Source organism: Sinocyclocheilus grahami, unplaced genomic scaffold (genome assembly GCF_001515645.1).
Source record: "Sinocyclocheilus grahami isolate Dianchi unplaced genomic scaffold, SAMN03320097.WGS_v1.1 scaffold78.1, whole genome shotgun sequence".
In the NCBI taxonomy this organism is placed as follows: domain Eukaryota; kingdom Metazoa; phylum Chordata; class Actinopteri; order Cypriniformes; family Cyprinidae; genus Sinocyclocheilus; species Sinocyclocheilus grahami.
In genome coordinates this window covers 356,639-373,553 of record NW_015505257.1, presented here as the reverse complement: position 1 = coordinate 373,553, position 16,915 = coordinate 356,639, and the positions used below count along the sequence as shown (strand labels likewise).

Sequence of the window (16,915 nt, the reverse complement as noted above, 5' to 3'; positions counted from 1 at the left end):
CAACAGTCCATTCAGCAAGGATACATCTTACACTACACTATATTAGCCCATTGCTCCACAATGTTAAGCATGACATTTAAAAAATAAATAAATAAATCTTAATTTTTGATGTGGAATAAAGATTTGCGATCTCTCCTAATGAATTTTTTTTATTTCTTTATTATTCCTAAGCACTGATCTGTTACTATTACAACTGAGATATGCAAAAGTAATGGTCAGGGATAATAGACACAAGGGTGAAATAGAGTGTAGGAGCAGTGGGATGTAAATCTTAATAGAAATGGCTTTAAAATGAGTAAAAGCTAGACTAGTACCAGGCTGTAATTCATCCTCTGCTGTGCCTTTGTTCTCGAGTGGGCGGGGCTGTTCAGCATCCCTGATCGGTCATTCGCTGCTGTTGAGTGAGTGACAGTTCCATAAGGTGGTTGTTTACAACATAGAGCAGCTCCTCACAGTAAGCTTGAGCAGTTCAAGCAGTGAATAGAAGCCAGTGATCAGCACCATCACCAGGTAAGATGCTTCTGTTTCTAGCGACAGATGAGGATTTGATGAGATTTGCAAAAATATGGAAGAGAACAAATGTTTTTAGAACTAAATACTGAGATGAAGCATTTAATATGTCAAATCTAATGTGATATATAATCATGCATTTTGAGATACAGTCAATGATATCCTAAAGATTTTAATTGGTTTATTTAATTGTAATTTATTTTATTTATTTTATAATTTTTTTAAATATTAGATGTTTGAAATAAACATTATGGTATCAACATAAATGTCTTTGTAATTCAATAAATTTATGATAATGTATATATATATATATATATATATATATATATAGTTATGGCACAACAAGTGGGTCTTTGTGTGTCAGCCAATGCAGATCACAGCACTTGTTCTAGGTGAGTCTGACAATTGATGCATCATTCAGGTCGTTTGCTTGTTGTCAGTAGTCAGCACTCATCTTTTGATGTGAAATGGAGCGTATAATTAGATTCAGATGACTTGTGCCCCCGCCGCACTGTAATTGTCTGTATAGTTATGTTGATTAAAATAACAATAATAAATGAGCTAAAACAAACATGTCATTTTGATTTTAAAAAACGAAAAGATTTTAATAAATAAATATTGCATATTAATAAAATAGATACAGATAGATTAATAAAAATAGATCAATAAAATATATATTTTTTTTTTAGATACATTTTGAGTAAGAGCCATGTTTATTATTTGAAAAGGAGGCTCATACACTAATATGCAAATCTAATGTGCCCTATTTTATAGCAGATTATTTGTAATAATATTTATTGGTATTAAAAATATTTCATATCATTCATTTCTAAAGTATTTTACAAGTGTCTCGGCACAGACATTTTGCCTTTTATAATAATAAAAAAATCTTATTAAAGAATTACTGAAATAAACAGAATAACATGTATAACAGTTTCATTATAGAAAGTTCCATTATATGACTGAATTAGTTATACAAATAAGCACTCTAACTTATATATTGAAGTAATATTATTATTATTATAGGAAACAACAATTTGCAATTTTGTTACATTTCTTTCATTTTCTACACTGTAAAAAATAATGATTTTTAATGTTGTAAATAATGATTACTGGAGTATGTTTTACAAGAAAAGCACTTTCAGTTTCAATCTTTCTACTTCAACATTTCATATTTAATTCAATGTGTTACTTGCAGTGTGTTTTCTTTCCTTCTAATTGGTTGTAAAATCTGCTTGCAATTCTGAGTGAAAATAGTTTTTACGTCAATTTTTTGTTTGTTTTTTGAAGGGACCCCCAGTCATGATGGGTAATCAGAAGGTCTTGATCATTTGGGTGTGGATGTTACTGTGGGTGTCGTTGTATCCTTGGGCCCACTGCAGGCGTGGAGGAGGTTTTGGTGGCAGGGGCAAGGGAGTGGGTCTGCCAGTCAAAGCGCCACCTTCCCAGAGCAAAGGCAGGCAGGGCCTGAAACTGGCAGGTGCTGCAGCCGCGGGGGCTCTCGGAGGAGCGGCCATCGGCTATGGGCTGGGCTCTCTGGGCAGACCGAGATATGGCTACGATGGCTCCTCAGAGGCGGACAGGCGCTATTACCCGGATGGACCAGGATACTACAACCGCTCGGACTGGCGGTATTACAGGAACGCAGGCAGTACAGAGCACGTGACCAGCGTCCTCATAATACTCGAAACAGTCGCACACATCTTTATGTGGGGATGAGTTACAGGGTTTGAGGCATTTCTTGTCACAGAGAGACAAGATGCAGAAAGGGTTCATTTTAAACAGAGGATGCAGTCATTTTCATTGATAGAGTGTTTGATAAAGAGGAAACTAACTTACACCAGCAATATACTTTGAGAAATATGAAATTTGAGAAAGTTATGACATTAGACCACACTCACACACACACTACAAAAGTAAAACTTAAAAGTAATTATATTCAGCTTTGGCATCAGGAATACATTTTTAAATATATATTTTAAATGTAATAATATTTTAAAATATCTAAAAAAAAAAAAAGAAATCTTAATTAATCCAAATTTTTGACAAGTAGACAATGTCTATATAATAATGATTTATGTAAATTTTGCAATTTACCCATATATTATGCCAGGCTCAAGGTAAGGTCAATTGATAGATTTATTTGATTATCAATTTTACTATTAAACATATATTCAAATGTTTTAGCCAGATGTAATGAATGTTAAATTATATTTAATTTATGCTGTGTTGCTAATGCCTCACAGTTCTGCAATTATATGTTACTTTGGATTTTAATTTAGGATTTTATTAATTTTGGTCAAGCAATCAAATATTATGTAATACAACTGAACCAGCTTTAATTTAAGGGCTAGTATTTGCATTCTCTGAAAATATTTGATGCAAACTCTGTGACCTGAAATGTCATGGGATGGACAAAATAAAAAATAACAGAAGAGCTTTTGCTGTTCCTTTCGTGCCGGTGATATCATTTAATACTCTTCTGTTGGTTTCAGGGTTTGATGTGTATTTTGGCAGGCATTTTAAACCCTGTCACTGTTTGCTTCTTGTACTGTTTTCAGAGTGTAAATGAATAAATATTTGACTGCTTATTCCTGTCCACTTTATTTGCTGAGCCTCCAATTGCTTTCTCCTAATCATGACGTTCGGTTCTGAATGGACTGGTCTCCTAGCAACGTGCCACATGTATCATGTGAAGCCCTCACTGTGCTCTGTGATGTTACCATAGCAATGGTCTTCATTTTGCTGGGGCGCTTTTGAACAGACCAGCAATTGTTTGATCTATGAAATATTGAAAAGATCAGTATTGTTTTCCTACTGTAGATTTCAATGTACACCACACATTCATGAGGGAAAGAACATTTAGAAAGAACTACTGAAAGATATGAACTCTAATAAATACTATTAAATAAATCATATAAATTCATTTATCAGTTATCAGTTTTTTTTTTTATTTAATGTTTTCCCCCCAGGAAAATGTATTATTGTTGGTTGTTTTTGAAGTTGATGATGATGTTTTTGTAAATAATATAAATGGTTACTGTAATTAAATAGATCCATAACATTAAATTCCTATGAATACATTCATTGGTTAACATTTTATTACAATAATTTATTTTTTTATTTCCCAGGAATAATAATAATAGTTTTGTATGATATACAATTATTATAATAATAAAAAATACATTCATAAAATGCATGGGCCAGTAATACATTTGCCTTGTACTGTATGTTTAAATAGCCAGTGAGGAAAAGAAGAAGTCTTTTTACATTTTGAGCAGATAAGAGAAACTTCAGTCAAGACTGATAATATACACAACATTTAAAATGTAACTTCCCCTTTGGATTCCTAGATTTAGAGAGTGGAAAGGACGGGCAATTGTGTTCCTTTATATGTAATCAGTGTTGACTGCACTACTAAGTGCAACTAAGAAGCATAAAGAAAGTAGTGAGCAACAGAAGCACTTCAGAGACACGATGTCCATTGTGGTTACTGGAAGGACTGGAAACTTTTCTTCCCTTTTTGTCCTTCACATCTTTTTTCTGCTTCTCCATTAAGTTCTCAGAATGAACCAAGTACAACTCAACACACTTTCGAGCTTTCATCTGCTCAATGAGAGCTGGATAACCAATCTGTATGATACTCACTGTGTCATCATCATCCTCACGAATCGCAGCAGCCTTTGGATAATTATTGACAGTTGTAGGGGATGTGGTGTCATTCTTCTCCGGCCCACCTTTCTCTAAGTAGTCTATATTCATAGCTGCATAATCAGTCAGTGGCTCATCTCTTTGAATGTTCTTGTGATTTTCAGAATCTGTTGTGTCCTGCTCTTTTAGAAGATCCTTTCGCTTCATGCATGAGCTCATGTATTGCTCATACGACTGGGATGGTTGCTTTGATGTGTAGTTTGGTCCTACTTTGTTATTTCTGTCTTTAGAACGAATGCCCTGACGTTTGTACATATAGTGGTTGTATTGATGCTCCTCCTGAGGGCTACTGAATTGGAAGTTGGGGCGTGGAAAGTTTCCGATTCCATAGCCTACTGCCATTCCTGCTATTGCCCCAATGCCTGCAGCTAGCATTGCCTTTTTTGCGAAGCCTTTGGATTTAACAGAAGGACCATAGCCCATGCTTTTCACTGTATTAGAGAAAGGGGAGCCACCCATGCCAAACCCACCACCTCCAAATGAGCCTCCATAGCGTGGACTGAGAATCTTATTGTTGGGGTTCCAGTTGGGATATCCCCCTCCAATGGAAGGGTGTCCTCCTGGGTATCCTACAGACTGCCCTGCAGTTCTTACTGGGTAAGATCCACCTGCTGGATACCCACCAGGGCTGTACCCACTTCTACCTGGATACTGGTTAGAGTAACCCCCTGCTCCAGGATTCTGGTTGGGATATCCTGCTGGGTTGGATCCCCCTCTTCCCGGATACTGATTGGGGTTGCCACCAGCCGAAGGATAGCTGCCACCAGCTGGATAGGCACCTGCTCCAGGTTTCTGGTTGGGATATCCTGCTGGGTTGGATCCCCCTCTTCCTGGATACTGATTGGGGTTTCCACCAGCCGAAGGATAGCTGCCACCAGCAGGATAGCTACCTGCTCCAGGATTCTGGTTGGGATATCCGGCTGGGTTGGATCCCCCTCTTCCCGGATATTGATTGGGGTTGCCACCAGCTGAAGGATAGCTGCCACCAGCAGGATTGCTACCTGCTCCAGGATTCTGGTTGGGATATCCTCCTGGGTTGGATCCCCCTCTTCCCGGATACTGATTGGGGTTGCCGCCAGCCGAAGGATAGCTGCCACCAGCTGGATAGGCACCTACTCCAGGATTCTGGTTGGGATATCCTGCTGGGTTGGATCCCCCTCTTCCCGGATAATGATTGGGGTTTCCACCAGCCGAAGGATAGCTGCCACCAGCTGGATAGGCACCTGCTCCAGGATTCTGGTTGGGATATCCTGCTGGGTTGGATCCCCCTCTTCCCGGATATTGATTGGGGGTGCCACCAGCTAAAGGATAGCTGCCACCAGCTGGATAGGCACCTGCTCCAGGTTTCTGGTTGGGATTTCCGGCTGGGTTGGATCCCCCTCTTCCTGGATACTGATTGGTGTTGCCACCAGCCGAAGGATAGCTTCCAGCAGCTGGATAGCTACCTGCTCCCGGACTAGAGCTGCCTCTACCAGGATACTTCTGGTTAGGGTTACCTGGGTTACTTCCTGCACTAGGATAAGAGGGTTGCCTGGGATAGTTAGGTTGGGTCTTGGTCCCTTGTGATGGCTTATTGGATGGCTTCTTGGAAGGGGTGTTCTTGCCCCCAAACACTTTCTTTCCTCCTGATGACTTGTGTAGCACTGCCATCAGAACCAAAACGAACAGTACAAGTTTGCATAACTGCCCCATTTTGGTCCTAACAAATTGAAACACACTGAGTTAGCATAAACTTGATATGCACACAATTCAGAGTTTAAGACTCAAGAAAAATGCTTACTGAAATGCAAAGGCAATTTTACATAGTACAAGACAAGAGCCTAATGGACATTATATACAAGAGAGAAAGAATGGTATTTTCTAACATTATAAATACTTGTAGAAGTTATTGCTAGAAAACAGATGCACTTTAGACATTTTAGCTGCATTTATAAGAGATCTAAAAGATACATCTTATTGTTTGGAAAAGAAAGTCATTAAAATGGAGTCAGTGTTTACCACAGCACTCATGGAGGACCCTTTTAGTGTTTAGGAATTGCACATTTGAGATGAAATTTTGTTATTGACCAAATACTTATTTTCCACCATAATTTGCAAATAAATTCTTTAAAAATCCTACAATGTGATTTTCTGGATTTTTTTTCTCATTTTGTCTCTCATAGTTGAGGTATACCTATGATGAAAATTACAGGCCTCTCTCATCTTTTTAAGTGGGAGAACTTGCACAATTGGTGGCTGACTAAATACTTTTTTTCCCCACTGTGTATATATATATATGAAACTTTGGAAAAGTAATTTACATTTACTGTAAATAAAGACATTGGAGTTTAGAGTATTTCTTCACTTTGTCAGGAATCGCTTAGATTATGGAAGAACTTTGAATGGTGAGCTGCATGCCGGTTTTCTGACTCACTGCTTCGTCTCCTGTTTCCCTCTTTTTCTCTACGTCTGCGAGCGAGGTCTTCTAACACCTGAACATAAACATACAACAGTCGTCATGTTTTTTTCCCAATTAAAAAAAACTTTAAACCTCTCAGTTTTACTATTCACTCCGATACCTCTTTTCTACATGCAAGCTTATCTCTCCATTCGTTTAGTTCCAGGGTGTGTTCATCCTCCAGAGCTTTGATCTTTTTCTTCTCCATGTCCACAAGAATTTGGAGCTTCTCATTCTAAAATCCAAACACACAGACACTGAGAAACACCTTCTCTCAACATGAAAACGCTGCAAGGCTGTTCCCAAGTTGACATTGATGTACCTGAAGCTGCTGTAGTTCAGCTGCACTGGCATCACATTGTTCCTGCACCGCTTTCAATTGGTTCTCGTGACTCTCTTGAAGACTCTGTCTCTCTTGCTTCTGTCTGGCCTCCTCCTCTGACAAAAACTGAGAGGGCAAATCAGAAAAGACCAGTTGCAACTGTTTTGTTTCATTAAGTAGAGGTTTGATTTACTATGTTGTTTTGTTTCTTCTGAATCCTAACCTGTGTGGGAAGTTGTCGCTGCTCAGAACCGCTCAGACCTTGCTTTTTGATCTCCAGCTTGAACTGATTCAAATTGGACTTTGCTTCAGCTTTTTGGGCCTTCTGGAAGGACACTCTCTCCTGGGCCTGCAATGACTTCTGCTCCTCCAGTAGAGCTTGCTGGAACCGAGACGCTCTCCTTATCCTACCATACGAGAGAACAGAACCACAGAAGACTAATCAGGATAAGGAACAGTAAAATACAGAAGATAAATACAAAACTGAAACGAGAATGCTTTTAGAGGTTACAGCATAATTTACCTTGTTGTGTCTCTTGGTCAGCTGCTGTCTTTGTAGGGAGTACTGCTCCTTCACCTGCTGTTTGAATAGATGGTACTTCTCCTGTAGATGGCGCTGTTCTAACTCCCAAATAACTGCCTCACGAGCTTGAAAAGGAAGGAAACGGATTATGTTTAGAATCACATACAACCAAACCTTCTTCTGTATCCAGTATGTATACAATCTACACTATTTATTTACTATTACTGTGCACAGTACATGCAAAATTACTGTACACATAAAATACCTGAATCACTTAATTTCATGTTTTCCTTTGTCTTTGGAGTGTTAAAAGCTGTAAGTGCATACAGAAGATCCGTAAAGTCGCAAAGATTAAAAAGTCTCAAACCCAAAGAGATAGGGTGCATCTCAATCAGCTCCCTAGTTCAGTAGTCAGGGCACTGATCAGGGAGTCGAACATTTTAAGGGATGTCTCAATCGCGAATACTTCCAGTGCACTGGAACGTATGCGCCCTGAAAAATCCCAAAATGCACCACAAAAACTAGGAAGCATCGGAAATTACGTCACATTTCTGAAGCGCGAAACATAAACCACACGAGCCAACTCAATAAATATAATGACACGGATAGAAGATTAGAAAAGACAAACCGTTTTTATTAGTATATTTTAGCATAAACACACATCGCTAGACAGGTAATGAACACATTTAATTAACATTTATAATTGATATTCGGCTGAAATGTTAAAAGAACATGTAACAGAACGATGTGTTAAAAAATAATATCAAAAAGAAACCGGTCCTGCCTGTTGTCGATTAATTCCAGCAATGACATTCTACAATGTTGTCCGTTGACGTTGTATGTAGTCATGTCACCGGAAATTAATTAAGTAATCACTGTCCCAATGTGCAGTGAGCCAGGGAACTTACCAGTGACCGAATTCGTGTACATGATATACTGATTCACGAGCTCGGGAACTAGGGAGCTGATTGAGATGCACCCATATTCTTTATAAAAGTGAACCCTTAGCCACGCCTTCCTAAAACGCCTCGTTCAAACATGCCCCCACATGTCTACGTCACTGTGTGGGAAGATTTGCATAACACCGCCCAAATGTTTACACTAAGAAATAAGGCGTAACTTTTATTCTCACTGTAGTAGTACTAGGCTCATTCGAGATGCATCGGCGCGGCGCAGTCCGATCGGTGTATGACATCATAGTACCGCAAGAGCGATTGGTGAGCAGATGACTCTTTAAGCTTTTTAATCGCTCTCACGGTACTTTGATGTCATATACCAGTCGGTCTGCTCAGCACCGATGCATCAAAGCCACTAGAAGGCAAGCCTTCAACCTTTAGCCAAAAAAGCGTAACGGCTAATGCTAACGCTTCCGGTTTGCCAGTACATGGGAAAGGGGACCAGAGGCCATTTATTTTTGGAATGGATGTCAATGGAGGAGAGGCTTTGCCAGAGATTGTCTTAGTATAGGAAGATGAGAGGGTCTGTATTACTTACTATTGGAGAAAGTGTAACGGTCAACTTGAATCACGTGTGCCTTCATAACCAATCACATTACAGCCTTGACGTCATTGAATTTCAGTCAGAGTTGTGCGACACTCAATCGCTGTTTACGGATACCATAGGAATAAATGGGAAGTGCCGAAAGCTGTATCCCACCTGTCGCAAAAAGTAAGTGACTTCTCTTATAAAACTGCATTTTTTTTGGTTTAAACTCTAAAAATAGTTCAATCCAAAAGTATTGTACGTCGTAAAACATGTTACAGATTAGCTGATAGGCTGTCGATTCATTAAATTATAAGCTATTTCCTCTAAAAAGCTGTTTATTCAGTGGCGAAAACACATTTTATACTATTTTAATTCTGTAAGTTAATGGGGTCATATGATGCGATTTCAATTTTTCCTTTCTCTTGTTGCATAAAGAAAATCTGTAAAGTTGCAAAGACTAAAGTCTCAAATCCAAAGAGATCTTCTTTATAAAAATTAAGAGTCAACCACGCCTACCTAAAACGGCTCCTTCTAACACGCCCCCACATGTCTACGTCACAATGTGGGAAGATTTGCATAACGCTGCCCAAATGTTCACGCAAAGAAAGAAGGCGGAACTTTTATTCTCGCTGTTGCCGCTGCTGCCATGTTGTGGAGTCGCTGTGTGTTTCCCATGTGCACGAGCAGAGCAGCTGGACTGAGTCTCGTCACGCTGGGCGAAGGCATCACAATATGGCGAGGGGCGTAACATTTCCGTCAGATGCTTGAGGTATTTTTAACTTTAAACCGCATAAACACATTGCATTACACCAAATACACAACAATGTTCTTCGTCATATGACCCCTTTAAAAATAGGTAAGTTAAAACAAAGGTATTCAAAATCCAATGAATGGAGGCAATCAAGTGCAATACTGTAGTATAACCACTAGATGACTGTATTGGCATACATTTAAACAGGACTGTGTGATCCTTGTTGTTGAGAACAGTGTTTTCAGACAGAGTTACTTTTATTAGGCATTTCATTTGGATATACATTTAGACAATATCAAACCTTCAAATCAAACAACTTTTTTTCAAAGTTTCGATTTTTTTGTTTGGAATTTTGAGTTTTCTTTGTCAACTAACTTAGATTACAGTGATGCCATGACTACAATGGCCAAGCAGCTTGAAAAGATGGAGCACAACCCGACCCAAATGATCTCTCCATTTTACTGTTTTGGTAAAGGGATGACAAAACATGCAGCAGCTTTAAGACAAGCTGCTAAATGACCAGGTCCTATTATTGGCTGTCAGCCAACAGCAGTGGCCCGAAGAACAGCTAAAGCCTTCTACACACTGCACAATTTTAACAATCCTATAAGATCATTGCAAATCACACTGTGCGACATGGATCTGATAAACTTGGGTACGACATGTATGCAGACGATGATGACACCTATTGACTTGTAGGCTACGACGCACGTTACTATAGAAGAATAAAACGTCATCAGTATGCGCTAGTGGTAAAAAAAAAAAGAGCATGATGAATCACACTTTGGCAGTTGTAGTTTTTATGTGTGTTGAAAAAAAGTGAAACGGCGAAAGAGGAAGGGATAAGAGCTTGAGGCAAGCAGCTTTATGTTTTAGCGCCGTGTCGCGTTGATTTCATTCGCATTTTTATTGGCTGGTCAGTAGACTTGGGTCGTAGCACAAAACACACTGTGCGATGATCATGCTGAATTTCTGACACTGTCAGAAAATTATAGTAAGCTATCTTTGGTCGCCAGACCGTGACAACGGCCGTCTTTGAACCTCTCTCACTGTACGACATAGGATACTTTGATGCCGCTTCAAGTCAAAATGCTTTTGAATTCTGGACTAGGACTGCAGGTAAGGAGGTCATATTGTTTGCTATACCAAAGAATTAATAATAAGGTAAAAAAAAAATATATATATATATATTTTTTAATCTTTTTATTGTGTTTGCCGGTTTTTGTTCTGTACGGTACATAAGTGTAGTTTTCTCAGTGTTAAGCTACTCTGTGTGCCTGTTTTATAGCCTATATGTAGTTTTATGCACTATTTTTATTAATTTTATACACCCTTTTATTTAAGTTGTAAATTGTGTGTACAACATTTCATTTCTTACACTTGTGTATCCCTTTTGTGTTTTGGATATTATATTAAAATTAGTTCCTTATCGAGCGTTCACTCACTCTAAGAAAATAGCTGTGGGAACTCCTCCCCTTCTCCAATTTCCTGAAGTTTTATAGGATAATGCCAGTTCAATAAACTGGCCAATTGACACCCATCTATGCAAATCGCATGCAAATACTGACAGGCTTGGCGGGCAGTATAAATGCGGCGAGAGCAGCAATTGCGTCAGAATCTTCTTCACACTGCCATTGTCGAATACGCACCAGAGGATACTACAGCTTCTTCACCGCATCCGATGGAACCTTCTGTCGATTTTGCGTGGGCCATCGACCCGTTGGACCCACACGAGCACTGCATCGCCTGCCTGGGTCTGGCCCACGCTGAGGCTACGTTCTCTGAGTCTGACAGCATGCTCTGCGCTGACTTGCCGGCACGTGTTTGAGGACTTGGAGGAGCAACGCTCGTGTTCTTATGGGGACGGGACCCACCACCGCCAGCGAGCCGTTTGCCACCTGGGTCTTCTGCACATTAAACCGCTTGGATCTGAAGGCGGTGTCCTTAGCCCTAGTGGCTTTTCTGCTGTAGCTGGAACAGCGACATGTGCTGATTTACACCGACAGCATGTCTGTGGTTTCGCACATAGATGGCCAAGGAAGTGTGCGCTCCAGAGCCCTTTTCGAGCAGGCTGCAAACCTCCTATTATGGGCGGATCGTCGTCTACTATCCATTCAGAGTGACGCTTATCCCCGGTCTCCTAAACTGCGGAGCGACAGGAACAGAATTTCTCACGGGGAGTGGAGAATGCATCCCAGTTCGGTTCGAAAGATGTGGGACCACTTCGGGAGAGCGGAAGTGGATCTGTTTGCGATGAGTGAGAACACACTTTGCCGATGTTCTTTTCGCTGTCTCATTCCCCACTGATTAGATGGGAGACGCTATGACGTCTGTACACACTTAAACATGGGGAGTGTTCACGTAATGGTGATGTGATAAAGATATCGACCTAGCAAGCTGCCCCGTGTCGGATGTTTTTTTGCAGCACAGACTAGATAACGGGAGCCTACCATCAGCATTAAAGGTTAATGTGGCCGCCTTTGCTTTGTTTCGTTCCCCGGTTAACGGGCAATCAATCGGGAAGCACACGCTGGTGGTCAGATTTCTAAGGGGAGAGACCACATCCTCCACGCCTGCCTTCAGTGCCGCCGTGGGATCTAACGCTGGTTCTAAAAGCTCTCCCTCTACCCCCGTTTGAGCCCTTGGAATATGTTGCTATGAGGAAGTTCTCCCTCAAAACTGCTCTGCTTCTTGCCCTCACCTCTACTAATCGCATGGGAGATTTGCACGCGCTCTCGGTGGATAACGATTGTATTTGCTTTGGCCCTGGGAACTGCAGTGTTCCCGCCTACGTGCCTAAAGCTATCTCTACCGCCTTTAAGGCGCTGGTCATTTCTTTGCCCGCTTTGTCTGTGAAGCTGTCGACCTCGTGTGACACCGAAGCCCAGAACGCCGTTTGCTCTGTCAGGGTTTTAAGGATTTGTATCGACCGCTCAGCCAGAGCCATCTTTTGTCAGTCTGACCAGCTCTTCGTGAAAAATTGCTTATTATTTGTTTTTAGATTTAACTATATTTTCAGACATGTATAAATAAATGGTTTTAAACAAATCCATTCATTTGTTCATTTGAAAAGTTATTTACATTTTTATTTTGTAATTACAAATTTGGTTAACGATTCCTTCATTTTATCACTTTTCAAAATGACAAATAAATGCTATTTAAAAAAAATTATTTAAAAGTTATCTCTCAATTGATTAGTTATTGTTAAATTCCAGTATATTTTTAGACATGGATTTGTCATACATATAAGTTCATATATTTGTAAGTTATACAATATTCATATATTTGTAAGTAAATAATTAATTCCTTTATTTATTTATTTTTTTTTAAGTGGCATTCCTGGTTCATGGTGGAAAAGTTTCTTCAGATTATTAAAGAAAATTAAGAAAACAAAAAGGTTCTTTTTAAGAACTGTTCACATAAAGGTTCTTTGTGGAACCAAAAATCGTTGTTGTTTGGTGTTGTCGTGAAAACCCAGGTTTTGTAACCTTTATTTTTAAGAGTGTATTTTAAAAAATGACCAACTACAGCCATAAATTGTGATTTTTGTACAAATTACATAATAAATAAGTGTATTAGGAGTAGCATATTTACCTCGCTTGAGCTGCTGAGATTTGACTGTAATCTCCCTCTCCATGGACGCCACCTTCCTCGGCCTTGAGTCTGCGTGCGTCCTCCCTGAGCCGGGATGTGTGCTCAGCCTCCATCTGGCTGCTTTGCTGCTGGTACTGTTTCTCAAGTCTCTCAAGTTCACCATCATAGTATTGCTTCTTGCTCTGCAACAGGACAAACATTCAGCTGAGACCCAGGTTATTATTTGGCAAGCATCTTTATTTCTAGTGCTCATACTTACGGTATATATATAGTATATACTTATTCTATATTGAGAAGGCTGTGCTAATACTTTTCTAAGTGATGATACTTACAATTTAGTATTATTATTTGTATACTATTATAGTGTCATTTTGAATTTATAGTGAATTTGCTTTAATTTTATATTTTCAGTTTTCATTTTAGTTTGTTTTAGTAATTTTATGTGCTTTTGTCATTTTTATTATTATTATTTTATATTTCAATACAAGAATCAAAAAATGCATTCAAAACAAATTTATTTTAGTTTTACTTTTAGAAATTTTAGTATTTCAACTTAATTGAAAAGGCACAATTTGTCATTTTACATTTTTTAGTTTTAGTTTACAATAACAACACATATTGTTTGCCTGGTGAATAATAAAAAGGCAAAAATCCTTTTAATTTTTTTTTCCATTTTTCCAATTGTGTTACGCTGACAAAATTAAATAAAAAATAATAATACATTTAATAAATAAATAATACAAATATTTTTACATTTTAAAAAATTAGAAATGAAAAATTAAACACAAAACAAACGTTACAAGTGATTTTAGGCATTGTACATGAATGTACAGTATGAAAAATTTATAAATATTCCTTTTGAAATGTGCATTAGAAAAAAGTACAGTGTTTAAGTTAGTAAAATTAAGTCCTTCCATGTCAAAGTAATATTAGTCAAGTTTTTTTGTACTTTTTTAATATAAAGAAAATTAATGTAACTAATTTTTACCCATAAATAAAGAGCATGTTGACGAAAGTGGGGTCTTGCTCTCAGACAAGAACCCGAATGGAAACATTTCTGTTTAATAGCACAACTTAAGTTGTAAACTGAGGGTAAAGGGCTTTGGTGCTTGTGGCTTACAGTCATCTCTTGTTCTATGTGGCGGAACATCTGCTCTCGCTGCTGCTGTAGTTTCTGCTCCAGCTGGGCATGTTCTCTCTGCTCTTCTCTCTGCAAGAGTTTCAATGCATGCAGTTCCTGCCGTCTGCAATCACCCAAGAAGATATGAATGTGACACTTCCATTTTTTCATGTCCACTATAAAGCATAAGGATTACCTGTTGTAGCGCATTTGTTGCTCCTTCTTGTCCCCCTCGTTAACCACTTTGGAAGTGGTGACACTGACCTCACGGCCATCCACCATAAATGTACGTGTCCTTTTTACGGTTCGCCTGGTTGGGTGCAATTCCTGAATTAATACAAAAAGAGAACAGTTTGTACATGTTGAATCTGTCTGGTTGTTTATAGCTAGTCATTTGTTTCAGACTTACCCCTTCAAACCCAGGAGACAGTGGAGCCTCAGTAGGTGAAAGAGGTGCAATTATGTCTTCATTAGATTCCTTTGGTGTGGATCCATTAGATTCATGAGGTGGTATTAAGTCAAAAATTTTCGAGCCATTAGCATGTGGCCTTTCTTGCTCATTTTTGTCATCTTGAACTGCAACCATCACTTGCTTTTTCAACTTTGCTCCAGGAACATCTGTTGTATCTTCACCAAGCAGTCTTCTGTAACGTTCTGTACATGATTAATATTTGTTTGAAGCTCTTGTTCAGGTTCCTCTTCTTTCTTTTTAGAACTGATTTCTGTTGGACTTGCTCCATCTTGATCACCAGCAGCATCTCTTTCATTACCAATGGTGATTTTTTCTACTTCAGAACTGGTGTCTTCTTTATTTTGACATGGCATCTCTGGCATTTCTGAATCAATGGTCGTCTCATCTTGGGTTGGTATTTCCATCTCCTCATCAGATTTTCTTGTGTTGTGACTGTTTTCATTTCTTGAGTTTAAATATTCATGATCAACCTCCATGGTAACATCTTCCTTGTTGTATGAATGATCCTCTTCCTCTGTTTCTGTACAAAGATCTGGGTCTTTTTCACAGCTTTCCGTTACTTCAGACTTTTCATTTCTTGAGTTGACATCTTCACAGGCTATCTCAGCAGTAATATGCTCTTTGTTGACGGCTTCACACTCTACTCTCATGGAAATCTGATCTTCATTGCTGGTTATATGTTCTTCTGTCCCTACATCAACATCCTTGTCATTTTCACTGCTTTCCTCTTTTGATGCATCTCCCGTTCCTCCATCTGTCTCCAGTTTTTCTGGTTCTTCTACTTCTGCCTCAGGTCTTCCGTCAACATCATCATTTTCTGATGGTTCAGTTGTCTGCTGTGTTTTTTTGAGGTCAAGAACTTCATCAGGAACATTATTAGAAGGCATCTCTGTAGTTAAGGTTTTGTTTATATATACAGCAGGAGGAGAATTGTAAGTTTTCAAAGGACAGGCCAAATCAAGGTACTCATATTTATAATTTCCCTCATTCCTTTCAGTTTTTTTAGCTGCTGGTGTTTCCAAACACAAAGCTATAACCGGTGTGTTCAGTGGGTGGGCTCTGTCTTTGTCAATAACAGCAGGTTTTTGGAGGGATTTCCAAAATGTTTGGTCATTGTTTCCTGAATCATCAGACTGAATCATCATATTTTCCTCATCAGCGTCAGTGTCCTCCTTGGTAAGATCTAGTGTTTCCTTTTGAGAAGAATCTGTCAATCATCATATTTTCCTCATCAGCGTCAGTGTCCTCCTTGGTAAGATTCTGTCGGTAACTGTGTTTGTGCTGGTGTGCTTGAGTGGTTTGAGTTCTGAGCTTCCTCCTTGTCAGTTTCTACTTTAGCTTCCTTGTCTTTGGTGTCAGCAGCCTCATTACTTGGAGCATCAACTAAGTCATATGTTTGCTCCTTCAGTTTGTCAGTGCTTTCATTTTTTTTGCCATCTGAAGGGCAAGTTCCCACAGTTCCCACAGCTGCACTTAAAACTTCTGAGTCCTTATTTCCTTGAACAAGCGGACTGTCACCCCAGAATCCAGATTTGCGGCGGGAGCTGCCAGTCAAAAACGAGAGGAGATTTCCTGGAACTGAGAGGCGTCTTGCCCTCTTCTGGGCTTTGTCTATGGCCTGGGAAGCCCTGCGGGTTACTTTAACCTCAGTTATTGGCTCTAAGTTGGTGGGAGATTGAGGAACAGCATCTGGAACAGAGGTCTTCTGAGGGGTCTCAGGTTCTATTGGTCCTTGTTCTTCAACTGCTTGTCCTGGTTGTGGCACTATTTGCTCTGACTCTGCGGCGATCATCTCCTTTGCAGAACATTGGAAATCTAACAAAGACTGCAGATGAAAAGATACAGAAAAAGATGTATTAAGCTACACACTTGGATTATGTTTGTTTGATGTGCACAACAAAAGGTGAGTCAAAGAAAAATAATAGTATCCTTAATTTTAAAATGCAATTTATTCCTGTGATGCAAAGCTGGATTTTCAGCATCATTACTC

At 39.2% G+C, this 16,915-nt stretch overlaps 2 protein-coding genes and 1 pseudogene across 2 annotated transcripts; 1 reads left to right on the top strand and 2 right to left on the bottom strand.

The window, feature by feature from the left end:
• The first annotated feature begins 190 nt into the window (after positions 1-190).
• LOC107586131 (shadow of prion protein-like) lies at positions 191-2,394 on the top strand. The gene is made up of 2 exons (XM_016273370.1): positions 191-510; positions 1,801-2,394. The coding sequence occupies exon 2, from the start codon at positions 1,813-1,815 to the stop codon at positions 2,227-2,229; it is 417 nt and encodes a 138-aa protein (XP_016128856.1). The 5' UTR covers positions 191-510; positions 1,801-1,812; the 3' UTR covers positions 2,230-2,394.
• A 1,375-nt stretch (positions 2,395-3,769) lies between these two features.
• prnpb (prion protein b) lies at positions 3,770-6,651 on the bottom strand. The gene is made up of 2 exons (XM_016273369.1): positions 6,635-6,651; positions 3,770-5,920 (listed from the first exon to the last, which is right to left on the bottom strand). Exon 2 carries the CDS (start codon positions 5,911-5,913, stop codon positions 3,928-3,930), a length of 1,986 nt encoding a protein of 661 aa, XP_016128855.1. The 5' UTR covers positions 5,914-5,920; positions 6,635-6,651; the 3' UTR covers positions 3,770-3,927.
• Positions 6,553-16,915, bottom strand: part of LOC107586132 (serine/threonine-protein kinase 10-like) — an 18,074-nt pseudogene continuing 7,711 nt past the window's right edge.

Bases quoted from the DNA above. Each gene is read 5' to 3' on its own strand.
- LOC107586131 (XM_016273370.1), top strand. From the start codon at position 1,813: ATGATGGGTAATCAGAAGGTCTTGATCATTTGGGTGTGGATGTTACTG.
- prnpb (XM_016273369.1), bottom strand. From the start codon at position 5,913: ATGGGGCAGTTATGCAAACTTGTACTGTTCGTTTTGGTTCTGATGGCA.